Genomic DNA, 13,342 nt, shown 5'->3' with positions numbered 1-13,342 from the left:
TGGCACTGAGGTTTACAAGAGTAAAATAGCTCACACTGAACTCTTACAACCTCTAAAACAGCACATTGCATGCAAACAGCCTTGTGAAAATGGTTCTTCGAAAGGTGACCAGAGACTGCTGAAAAAGTACTGCCTCGCCAAGGCCAAATTCACACTAGGGATCATTAAAACAATTTAACAATGAAGATGATCACAATCCAGTGTCTAGAAAATTCAGTAGCACTGTTTAATTTATTAGTATTGACATAGCCTCATTGATTCATTGCAAACTCAGTTTTGCAAAACACTGAGTAGATCTGGTCCTGATCCAAGAAAGCATTTAAATAAAAATGTCATCCTTGATGAAAAACCTCACATCTTTAAATGCTATCCCTTCTCATGAATGGAATACCTAGACCAAACTCTGATCACTGTGAAAAGCAGCTGTTACTTAGTTAATTCAGGAAATGTTACTGGAAGTGCTCTGCGGATGTGCTGGGTGACCATCTTTGCCTTGTTTTTGCAGTCCTTTCCTGGGCACATGGCATCTGACAGGCACCTCTTCATGGAAATGCAACCTCAAGCTCCTCCTGCCCAGGTCATTGATGATTTTCACCTAGACACTCCACTGGTTTTGTATCATCTTTCTCAGAGCCTCATGAGTTTACTCTGAGTTTCTCAGAGTATCATGAGAAGGTTGGATTCATAGCTAAATTAGGGAAGTGTTAAGCAAGCACATACACAGGTTTTGCAGATATTCCAATGCCCACGTTTTCACATCACCAATCTCAAGAATGTATTACACATATGTAGGTATACATATATACATATGTACACATGCAAATAAATCCATGCAGAATGACATTAACAAAATCTTGGTCTTAATTTCTTTCCTATCCACAACCATTCCTTGGCATTAAAATGACCTCTGAAAGGCATGGAGATCATGCCTCTTTTCTGCTTCTCACAGCCTCTAACAGCTGTTGAAAGATTCTTCATTTTTCTCTTTTCACAGTCACATGTCCTGGCTCTGATCTGTTTTGTTAGGTGATCTACTCTTCCCCTTCACTCCCACAGTGTAAATCCTTTCCTTCCACAGTTACTGTGGGCCTTGAATCCAGACATAAATGCTTGTCTTCCTGCCTGGCAGGCATCACCTTGACAAGGACACTCTTATTTACATGGATGACCCTCAAATTTTGATACTCCTTTGCTGTTACCTCATCCTGAGGTGAAATGCCACTTATTGACTCCTGTGGGTTTTCGTTCAGCACAGAGACAAGCAAAAGGAGAAAAGGCAATAGAGTTCCATATTTAAAACAGCGCTTGATAGGGACAATCCTCCATATCAAACGGAATTTATAAACTACAGACAAACTTCCCTTGATCATCATAGCAGCCTAAGGAAATCTTAATTAAAATCATTGGAGACATCTCCAAGGGAAATTATATCCTTATGCACAGTATTTTAATTGGAAGCTTGCAGAATCACAGCTAAAGCCACTATGTTCTTCATTTAATAAATAGCAGATGGTGTTTCTGTATTACCAGGTTAATCCAGCAGGCTTGCTTACTAGATAACAAACTAGAAAAGAACAGCTCATGGTTATGTTGAAGGTTTATAGGGAAGCAGTACACACATGCTGAATGCTGTATGATAAATCATCCTCCACTGCATTTCCAGGCAACATTTGTTTGTACTTGCTGTGTTCAACTCTCACTTGTGACCCTTAGGCTGCAGACCCTATATCTAAAGAATGTAGGTGTTCATTTCTAGCGATTAATTCATCTTTACACTTTTGCGCACCATACTTACTAAGATATAAGTCATTATTAGTCACTTTTCACAACTTGTCACATTTAAGATTAATGAGGCACTGTGTCTCATTTAAGATGCAATTAAAAATATATTGGATGGAGTTGAAGGGGGTTTGTCTCCTAGAACAGCTGTTAGGATAAAGCAGCTTAATTCACTCAGTAAACCTGCTTTTAACATCAGATGATGTGCCCTGTGGTAGTCCTTTATGCTATGTAATTGTACATTTATTTTCAATTATTTTCTTAACATCACTGCATTGCTTGACCCAACAACTCGCTCTATCGTCTGCAGTTTTAAAATAATTGTAGCTATTGCCATACCTGACAATAGGCATTATTTTGCCAAGAAATGCATGCTTAGCTTTTTATCAGCTCCAGTGTGACAAAATGTAAATACTTGAATATAAAATTAAATCTATATGTATAGATATACGTATACATATACATATATGTATAGGTATATATATGTATACCCTAAATCATGTATAATCAACTAAAAACCACAAGAGCACTTTTGTAGCTTTTACAGAGTTGCATCAGAGTATTAGTCCACTATCTTCCCTAGGTCTTTTGTCTTTTACAGCTCTCAACAGATGCCTTTCAAATTGTTTTCATTAGAGAACATCCCATTATTTGAACATTGACACTTATGTATTACAGAAATACAGTCTTCTCTATAAGTAACATGAATAAAAAATATCATGCTTTTAATGAATTTTAATTATATTTATTCAGATATACTAAAAGGATATGTGAAGAGTTGTGAATATAGAATCGACAGACTGACTTTTCGAAAGGAGGCTGAGCAAAACTACAGTGAAAACTTAACCAACTGGTATCTATTTCTTTAGAAAAGAGCACTAAAATCACCTGCAGAAGCAAACATTGTAAACCACCATGTTCAAAGCTATTTTATTTTTAAATATGCTCATAAATGAAACATTTCAAAGACAATAAAACTATCTTTAGCAGTGCAGCTGATCATATTCTATTGTATTACTGTGAAAATTTCACTGTTCCAACAGAACGGATGACTACTTACTTTATTATGTATACAATCACTTGTAGCAACTTAACACTCAAAAGTTTTCTTAGAGAGCTCAATTCTGGCTAAATTCACTAAAGAATACTTCTGCAGCAAGAAAGGTCTCTCCTCTCCCAGATTCTACCAAGACCATGATGACCATACTCCTTCCCAGGCAAGTAAAATGGAGCGAAAATTGTCTTGAAACAGTAGTGCCTGACACCAAGGCCGAGAGCAAATACACAATCAGTATCGCTCCCTTGCCAATAGCAAGGTTGTATAAAGAATCTGTGCACTAAACGCTCCCACTGAAATGTAAATTATTATCTTTTTTACCCAAAATAATGTTACATCGTTTCTCCTCAATCATAGCGATCCCTCAGAAAAATAAAACAAATATGAAATACCTTAAGAGGAAGGACTTCTTTATTAATACCATAGAAGTAAGCCATTGCTTGTGTCCATGAGCAAAGACCTGCTACATTTCCACACACTTTTTTAGCAGTCTCCAGATTATAATCCTCCATATCCAAATAAGGCTCTAAAAGCTCCACAGTTTCTCCTGTAATTGAGTCCTAGTCAATGGAAAGGAAGAATTATTTTTTAAATGCATTTTAGAATAAAGTCTGCTTCACAGAAACATTTTTATTTTTAAAAACATGATGCCACCACTTCTTACAGAAGAACAAAACATTTTTCACGAACAAAACACAGCTGTTGCCTTTCGCTTCCATAAAGGACAGAAGATTAGTAGGTGTAGGGATTTTTTTTTTCTGTGTGTGAACTCAAGTAAAAAATGGCTCCAACTTCCAGGTTGACTAGAGTTTACATTTAATATCCATATTTGACCCATAAGATTTGCAGACATTACTCACACTGCTCCATGACAAGTTATTCTAAAATCCAAGTTATTCCCACTACAGCTCTGTACCTGCATTCCTCTCCCCCTCAGCATCATGATATGTTCTTGCCACATCTTTAATGCCATCACCAGTGCCCAGTGAACTAGATTGGAAGCTAATATGACAGGAATCCAAGCCAGCAAACCAGGGATCAGTTTTCTTCTAGGTTATTTCCCTGAACCAGCTCACAATGGCATAAGACATACACCAGTATGAACACAACTGAGGTAGTCCAACATGAAGCTTGGGGAAGGGAAGAGGTGAAACTCTAAGGCACTGACTTCACTTCATTTAAACTATCCATATCCTTAACTGTAACTGTGACTTCTTTCAGCTGTTCACTTATTTATTCTAATCTCAGATTCTTTTCTCCCACCACAATCTGTTGAGAATACAAAAAGCCAGATCTTTTATGATGGTGGTTAATCTATAATTACACAAGTATCGGAAGAAAATGGAATTCATCTCCTTAAGCAACGCAGAGAGTAGAAGAGCTTATACGGAGCAACAATGGTTGCTTAACAACAGAAGCATTAAGAATCTTCCTTTTATTGGCAATGTTTTAACATGCTTTTTTAATAAAAATCATCCCCCATTCATAGAGTTGAGCAATGTTTTGCTCTTTTCCTGGAGATATATATCAGAAAGGACAGGCTTGTGTTTGTATACTAGCTACTATAATAATAACTAGCTGCTATAATAATAACGAAGACATTCACAGAATTCACAGAATCACAGAATTTCTAGGTTGGAAGAGACCTCAAGATCATCGAGTCCAACCTCTAACCTAACGCTAACAGTCCCCACTAAACCATATCCCTAAGCTCTACATCTAAATGTCTTTTGAAGACTTCCAGGGATGATGACTCCACCACCTCCCTGGGCAGCCTGTTCCAGTGCCTAACAACCCTTTCGGTAAAGAAGTTCTTCCTAACATCCAGCCTAAAACTCCCCTGGCGCAACTTTAGCCCATTCCCCCTCGTCCTGTCACCAGGCACGTAGGAGAACAGGCCAACCCCCACCTCACTACAGCCTCCTTTAAGGTATCTGTAGAGAGCGATAAGGTCGCCCCTGAGCCTCCTCTTCTCCAGGCTGAACAAGCCCAGCTCCTTCAGCTGCTCCTCGTAGGACTTGTTCTCCAGACCCCTCACCAGCTTCGTCGCCCTTCTTTGGACCCGCTCAAGCACCTTGATGTCCTTCTTGTAGCGAGGGGCCCAAAACTGAACACAGTACTCGAGGTGCGGCCTCACCAGAGCCGAGTACAGGGGGACAATCACGTCCCCAGCCCTGCTGGTCACACTGCTTCTTATACAAGCCAGGATGCAGTTGGCCTTCTTGGCCACCTGAGCACACTGCTGGCTCATATTCAGCCGACTGTCCACCATCACTCCCAGGTCCTTCTCTGCCTGGCAGCTCTCCAACCACTCATCTCCCAGCCTGTAGCTCTGCTTGGGGTTATTGCGCCCCAGGTGCAGGACCCGGCACTTGGCCTTGTTAAACTTCATGCAGTTGACCTCAGCCCATCGGTGCAGCCTATCCAGATCCTCCTGCAGAGCCTTCCTACCCTCGAGCAGATCGACACACGCACCTAACTTGGTGTCATCAGCAAACTTACTGAGGGTGCACTCAATGCCCTCATCCAGATCATTGATGAAGATGTTAAAGAGGACCGGCCCCAGCACCGAGCCCTGGGGGACGCCACTAGTGACTGGCCTCCAACTGGACTTGGCTCCATTTACCACAACTCTTTGGGCCCGGCTATCCAGCCAGTTTCTAACCCAACAAAGCGTGTGCCAGTCCAAATCACATATGGCAATGCTTTCACTGTGAGTATTTTTATTCTCCGATTCAAAATTACAAGTTAGCAAGCTGACAAGGGTGAAGCGAAGACCAATCAGAAGTGGCCTAAATTTCTGTTCAAGAGTTTGAAAAATGTCATGCTTTTCCTTTTCAGTAAAGAATTTTAAACCCAGGGAGTTATTTCATCCACCGATCTTCCTTGCATAAAAAATAATAATTAGGAAATCACAGAAGTCTCACCAAAAAAAGCACGCAGTGCAGTCAGAACTGCAGACACGATGGCCTTCCTTCTCATATATACTCAATCTCAGAAACAAGAAATGAGGCAGAAGGGCTGCATACGAAGTACCTCATCAGAGACAGAAATAGTCTGGTGTTCCTCACCACATTCATCAATATCCCTTTCTGCAAGAACTCAGCCCCATAAGACCGTTCAAGCTCTTCTGAGTAAAGTTTAGTGTGTTGCAAACTACTAGCAAGAACACATATAGTATTAATAAGTGCCAAAACTGGAAACCTCATTAAGGAGTAAGCTTGAGTAAGGAGTGTATAATTAGTCTCCATTATCTTTAAACTAATTTCCTCTATGTACTTGGTGAAGATACCATTTGGAAAAATGGCCATATTGACAGCCCCAGGAAGAGACTCTACAGAGGCAGAGCAAGCTTCCTCATGCTGCCTTGCCAATATGGCTCACGGGGAGAAATAGCTCCTGGGGATAGTGAGAATCATGGTTGCAAGCCTCATCTGCACAACAAAAACACCCCAGTAGCTTAGGAAAGACGTCAGCAAAATGCACAGCTAAAGCTGATTCAAGAAACAGTGCACAAATGAATAGAGATTTTGCTAAAAACCTGCTCACTTTTCTGGATTTTAGAGTTGGGCCATGATTTTGCCATCTCATAGCTCAGCCTTGGTCATTTTCTGGACTAGCTATACACAACATCTTTCTTAACCTCTCTGAAGAGAAATTCACCTTGCACCATAGTCCACTGAATCTTACTGTAAACAGGGCAGGTTTCTGTCCCAACAGAAGTAAAAATCTGTTTTTTTCTTATAGTTGATTATCCTGCATTTTTCTACTTTTCTAGTCAAATAGCCCCAAAAGGTTCCCAGATATCTCAGTATTTTTCCTGACAGGATGCTTATTCTCTTCCATGTTTCCTCCTAGCTTCCTGTCAAACAATTCTGAAGATGGCATGCAAACAGGTTTAGTAGCAGTGAAGATGGTAAGACAACTGAAAAACCAACAGTGAGTTCTTTTTAGGAAAATTCCTACTGAAGAGCAAGAAAACTGCCTGAATAAAGATACAATAGAGCTCAGGATTAGATGCAGTGTTTGGTATGTTTGTTTCTGTCATTGAAAGAAACTGTGTGACCCAGAAGTAATATTATAGAAATAGGGAACCATGAAAATGAAGAGGAATACAGTCACACAGTTATCTGCAACTGTAGGTACATAATACCTATGTGTTTCAGACTACCTATGAACTTCAGTTCCTGTAGATGTTAGAGCACATATAATATGAGGACACTTTCACATGATCTCTAAAGATTATTATAGGAGTAATAATGCTACTAACATCTTCTTACCTTCTGAAAACTAAGCAACATGCTAAGAAATCCTGAATTATTCATTAGTTTCAGAGCCTCAGTCCATGATGGCTTCACACCTGGGCGCTCTTGATCAGGTGTTACCGAGTCTATTTTTCTTTGGAATAAAAGTAGCACACAATCCATAATTCGCATTATCAAGTGAGGAGGTTTACCCAGCTTGCGAACAGTTGCAATGTCAGAAGGCTTTATTGTCTGAAAAAAAATAGGGAACAAAATAGTAGTTTATTTAAGCCATCACATGATGGTAGAGAAAGATGGTTGGGGGGACTGCATATTTAAGACAACTGCTGCAGTTTTGCAGGTCCCCCAGAAGCAGTACTGCAGAAAGCTAGTACCACTAAATGACCCACTTTATTACCTGATAGTAGAGGAGATACTGTTCATCTTACCTCTCCACTGCCTCAATTTTTAGTTTTTTTCTACAAGGATTAACAGGTCACTGCCAGTCCTTTCACTTTATTTTAGTTTTTCAAATCAGAAGTACAAACCACAATATTCCACAAACAGCAATAGCTAACTACATGTACATTCAGAATATTCAATTCTGACCTGCAGGGCTGCCTCTGCTTCTTCCAATGCAGGCCTTGCAGCTTCAAGTTTCTCTTCTGCTGCTGCTTTATCAATGGCAATGTCATCCACAATGGCCTGAGCTTTGTCTTTTACCTTTTGCACTTGCATTTTCACCTTTTCAGCAGCTTGGGCTTTCATTGTTACTTCCAATAAAACTTCATCAGCTTTTCTTGAAGCCACTGCCAAATCTTTCTCCTTCATCACCAACTCTTTGGAAAGCTGATTTACTGAAATCTCAGCTTCCATCAGTTTTGCAAGACCTGAGTAGAATAAACTCTATTTTAGTAATATGAAGACATGAGAGAAATCTCAGTGAAGTGATCTAGATACTTAAAATGGTCACTCGGATTCATATTTAGGAACCCCAGTGAGTGATCCCATTTGTTGAACACCAAAATTAAGCAGGGATAATATTTATTCACTATTTAAAGTAAATTGTTTTTCATTTTATGGGTAGAAGTCTTCAGTATCTGTTACTTGATCTTTTGTTTATATTCAGGAGGAAATTCTTCACTCAGAGTGGTGAGGCACTGGAATAGGTTGCTCAGAGAAGTTATGGATGCCCCACATCCACAACTTGAAAGTGAGCTCACAATTTAAATCCATAAGCTAACTCTCTAGGTATGTAAGAATCTACACTTTTACATTCTTTTATTCAAAATCTTCTCAAATAAGAAAAAATAAAAAAATAAAAAATAAACAACACAACAAAAAATTACAGTACCTGTTCTCATACGTTCAGACAAACTTCCAACATTGGCAAACTTATCTTCATAAATAGTTTTGTAGCCTCCAATGAAAGACAGGTAAGATTTTGGAGTCACAAATGTTCGGCGCCTGTATCGTTCAAAGTATTCAACACATTTTTCAGCTACAATGTCTTGAAATGTTCCCATGGTGTTAACAACACTTTGTTTCACTTCATCTGTGCACTCGATATGGTAGGAAGCTAAAAAATGCTGTGCAACTGCTACAAGAGCATCTTTAGGCCAGCATTGGAACCAGTCCATGGTACAGCCTGAAATCAGACCTGGAAATTTGAGTGCACGAGTTCTGAATTTTTCCCCAACAGGAGAAAAGCAAAGAACCACATGTAAGTTATTTCGAACTCGAGTAAGAAAGTAATCATAAAGATTTTCACCAGTGGGAGTACGCCTTGGGTACTCCTTCTTCATTGCTGGTATCAAGTCTTGCGTGATTTCACCTATTTCATCTCGTGCAAAAAGATTCGAGACTTCGCCTGAAGCCAAAACATTGTTCATGTACTCAAGAAAAGATTCATCTCTGATTTCGTTGTCTGTGAATATAAAGACAATGCCCTTTCCTTTTTGCCCAGCAGTGCGGTACAAAATTTTCAGATCATCCATGAGGTTACTGGTGGCATACGTTCTGAGATAGAAAAGGATTAAAGAAAGAACAAAAATGAAAGACCATTCTAGGAAATATCTATCATCTGGTTCAGTTTACTTAAGCAAGACAAAAATCTACATATGATATTTATACTATATCTCCTGCTTTCATTTTTCAGGTTTCTTTCTTAAATATTTTCCCAAAGTAAATGATCGGTTCCATAAATCATGGGAGATGAGCTGAAATCAACAGAATAATATGCTGGGGGGAAAAAAAAAATGGTAAGAGTAATACTATGTTTAATGTATGCACGATATTACTTTGCATCTCTACAATTTGTAGACTGAAGCTCCTTATTAGAACTGAAGGTTAGTGTGGCTGGATTAAGTTGTCAAGTATACTGTGCTGCCTGTAGCCATTACATAAATACAGCTGTATTATCTTTTGAAGATATTCAGATCAAGTTAAATGAAGTCACTAAGAGACAAGAATAACATGCACTGAAGTTTTTACTGTGTTATTTGGTTTAACTGAAATCAAAGGATGTGTTTGAACATTATCACTTGAGCTGATAAACTCCACTGTGAATGGAAACTATGACTGGTTCATTCATTATGCCTCTTGTAGCCGGCGCATACATATATGTATGATTCTGATAAAGTCCATGCAAATTTAGCTACAGTTTTCAGATTATGCAGTATCAGATGAAGCAAAGTAAGGTTACTAAAATGGCAGATTTTGTCCATTGTGTACTTAGACTATTACATTGCTGAATTTAGGAAGTTGGGTTTTTTTTGGAAAGTTTCTTATTTCCAAGAGTCTCTTCAAAGCCACAAGTAATACTTGCAATACACACAACCCATTATTCAGTATTTGAAAACGACACAGTTTTGAAATTAAATATGCCATACAGAAAGTCTCCCACTGCTCTTGCAGCTCCATCTTAACACTGCTCTACAAATACCCCTAATGTAAGCACTGCAGAACTTGTACAACAATCTCACTGTTCAGTTTGCAAGTGTCAGCTACGGTTATTACAGTGATTTGTGGTATTCTGATAAGAACATGAATTTCTCCGCTGAGTCAGAATAGCAGCCCATCTAGCTCAATATTCGTAACGCTGGCAACGAGAAATGCTACTTGCAGAGAATACAAGCCAGGATCCACTCTTCGCTGCCCATTCCTCTCCTCCCCTCTCCACTCCATATTTACAGCCATTGTATTAAGAACATTAGGAATGTCCATCTCTTTCCTTCAGTATCCATTTTTAAACCTGCTTCCTCCACAGACTCCTGTGGCGAGTTACAAAAGATGACTATTTACTTTGTAAATACATGCTTTCAGCTACTTGCTTTTAGCCCACCTCTAGATAGCTTCAGCAAATGAATTTTTTCTAACCTATTCTGTGACTCTAGGCTTTTTTTCTTTTCCTCCTTTATTTCATTCTTTCCTTCTGCCTCTGGGACACAGAAAAAGGCCTTGATATGTCTTTCTTTCTCTTTCCCCTCAGCAGAAACCTCATAAAAATGTTCAAAGACCTGATACATCTCTCTCAGGAAGATTTTTCAGTGTGTCGAGTAGTTTTCAGAGTCAAAACACACTGACAGCCCTGTAAACCCTATGCCAAAAGATAAACAGGTGGAAGGCAGTAGTTCCTCCCAGTCACTTCAGAAAGGTTTAAATGAACACCTTCCAGACAATTAAGTGACAATGCTGACAAAGCATTGCAGAGATCTCTTACAGTGCTCTTGTCAGGAATGACAGAGACCTTTTAAAAACAACATGCAGAGAATAAAGACAGAAAACAAGCAAACTCTATTATACAGGGTTCAAATTAAGAATAAATAAATAAATAAGTGTCCCTCTTTCCTCCCCAGTTTCTACAAATTACTAAATTCCAGTGCTACCCACTATTAAGCTGTTGGTGACAGTCGCAATCATACTTTCTGGGAACATAAGCATCTACAGCAAAAGTCATTATTTTCCCCAGTCATCAGTATTTGGTCACCACACACAATACACCAGTATATTATTCCATGTTATTTTTACTGCAAAATGGGAAAAGTTAAACAGAGGAAGAAAGTGTCTCAGAAAGAGTGGTCAGGCATAGGTTGGAATAGGTTGCCCAGGGAAGTGGTGGAGTCACCGTCCCTGGGGGTGTTCAAGGAAAAGTTTGACCTGGTGCTTAGGGACATGGTTTAGTGGGTGATATTGGTAGTAGGGTGATGGTTGGACCATGATCTTGGAGGTCTCTTCCAACCTTAATGATTGTGATTCTATGATAATTTAGTGGGACTTCACAAGGATCCATTGCAGACTCAAATGCTGAAGGAAAGAAAGACTTCTTGTCAATGGTACAAAGGTAGAAAAATAAAGACCCAGGATCTGTCATCTACAGATTGTGCATTTGCATAGGTGCTTTTGGTTGAAAATGTAGTTTACAAGGAGGGATCAAACGTTTGACAGGTTTGCATTGCTTTAAGTTGCTTGTTTGCAGTTCATTTCTATAGCAAATGTCTATCTATGTACACTGCATTATGTTACCTTGTTAAAGTAATCTGAAAGCTCTCATATCCAGCAATATATGATGCTAGTCTGGTCAGACTCTGTTTTCCAGATCCACCCACACCCACCAACAATGCATTTCCTTGTGGAGTACGAATAATCCGTGATATTTTAATCAAGTGGGTGATTGCATCCTGTGTATTGAGAGAAAGAAAGAAAGAAAATAAAAAAAAAAAAAAAAGAAAAAAGGATGAACAGCCATAAAGATAATATTCATCTAGAAAACATCACTGAACAACTGATTTTCAAAAGCTAGAGGCCTTCTCTGGAGCCTATGCCAAAGACTCACTCTTGTACTCATCAAAATCAACGAGAGATTTCCCCTGGACTTCCATGGCCAGCAGACCTAGCCCAAAGAGAAACGTCCTTGTATCAAACTCACATGACACAATGTCATATGCAGTTTTTGTACTAAGCAGAGCTGAGTGCATGCCTCTTTAGTGGACTGAAGGAAAACTAGAAAGGAAGAGGATTAACACCATCCTCCAACTTTTTAGCTGAGCTATTTATAGTCTCTCCAAGTAGGTTGCCAAAAGTACAATACGAGTACACTACAGAAATTTCTTATTCAACTGTTGTATTTATCTTAGAGAACTAAGTTTAAAGATGAAAAAAAAAGAAGCACGCATCAAGAGACCTTTAAGAAGGTAACTTCTAGAGATGACAGATGACATTCATAATGTGTACTGTAGAAACAAATGAGTTATGTTTTGGATTATGCAAGGCAGGAGAAAGAAAAGATGGAGAACTGCAAAGAGATGAAATAATTTGTGGAAGCGAAGGCAGGTGGGAGACAGAAGCATGACTTTATAGATCTTATTTGTAAACTTCACTGGAAACAGGGCTTGCAATTCTGGCTATCTCCAAATATAATCTGATGGAAAAACTATAAGATCCATACATCAGTAAAAGCTAAGGACCAGGTGGGTTTTGTATTTATATAATTAAAAGCACTAATACCTTGAAAAATACTAAATCCATCTTTGATCCTCTGATGGTCTCATTGTACTGTTGCATGAACATTTGCAGTCTTTCAGCTAAATAATCCAAAGATGGGATAGGCTCATAAATTTTAGGAGCCTTCAAATCTATATCATCAGGTTCATCTCCAGTAGCTTCGGGGGCATCACGCAAAAAATCCGCGAAGTATAATTCTGTGGATCCATTTTCAAATAGATTTTGGCCATGCTCTGCAGCAGCAATCTACAACAATACATTAAGGATTGCTTTAGTCAAAAAACATTTCACCGACCTCTTTCTGTGGCAAATACTTTAATATTATTTGCCTACCTTTTTCATCATATCTTCAAACCAGTCTTTATCACTTTGGCTGGTGAACCTGTCTGCAATAACACGTCTGCATTCGTGCTGGAACAAGGCTACCAAAACACTGATGCTCTGGCAGACTTCAGAAGTAACTGTAAGTATTCCTTGCCAAATGCGGCTGAGGTCTCGTAAATTAAAGATGTAATGAAATTTAGCTGGAGTTGGTAACATCTAGAAAATAATGTCATAATTTATATTCAAATAAGTACTAAATATTTGCTATCTAGGCTTAAGCGAATAATGCATATTTTCAACATCAATGTCACATTAAAGCAGAAATGCATGCTTGTCATTTAAAAAGCAACGTTAAAAATGAAGAAATGACAGTAGCAATGACGATGTCTTTAATTTCACAATTAACATCCTTCTTGTAGTGAGGGTCCCAGGCTGA

At 38.8% G+C, this 13,342-nt stretch overlaps 1 protein-coding gene across 1 annotated transcript in view; it reads right to left on the bottom strand.

Annotated features, from left to right (window-relative positions):
* LOC101801689 (dynein axonemal heavy chain 5) overlaps positions 1-13,342 on the bottom strand; it is a 148,261-nt gene that overhangs the window by 56,080 nt on the left and 78,839 nt on the right. The window contains 7 exon segments of the mRNA XM_072034862.1: positions 3,229-3,396; positions 7,117-7,332; positions 7,690-7,970; positions 8,435-9,099; positions 11,605-11,759; positions 12,586-12,828; positions 12,916-13,122. Of these exon segments, the coding sequence (XP_071890963.1) occupies positions 3,229-3,396; positions 7,117-7,332; positions 7,690-7,970; positions 8,435-9,099; positions 11,605-11,759; positions 12,586-12,828; positions 12,916-13,122 (1,935 nt within the window).

The sequence above is a fragment of the Anas platyrhynchos genome, chromosome 2 (assembly GCF_047663525.1).
Source record: "Anas platyrhynchos isolate ZD024472 breed Pekin duck chromosome 2, IASCAAS_PekinDuck_T2T, whole genome shotgun sequence".
Lineage (NCBI taxonomy): Eukaryota > Metazoa > Chordata > Aves > Anseriformes > Anatidae > Anas > Anas platyrhynchos.
Note: the sequence above shows the minus strand (reverse complement) of the source record. Positions and strands in the feature narration are given on the sequence as shown.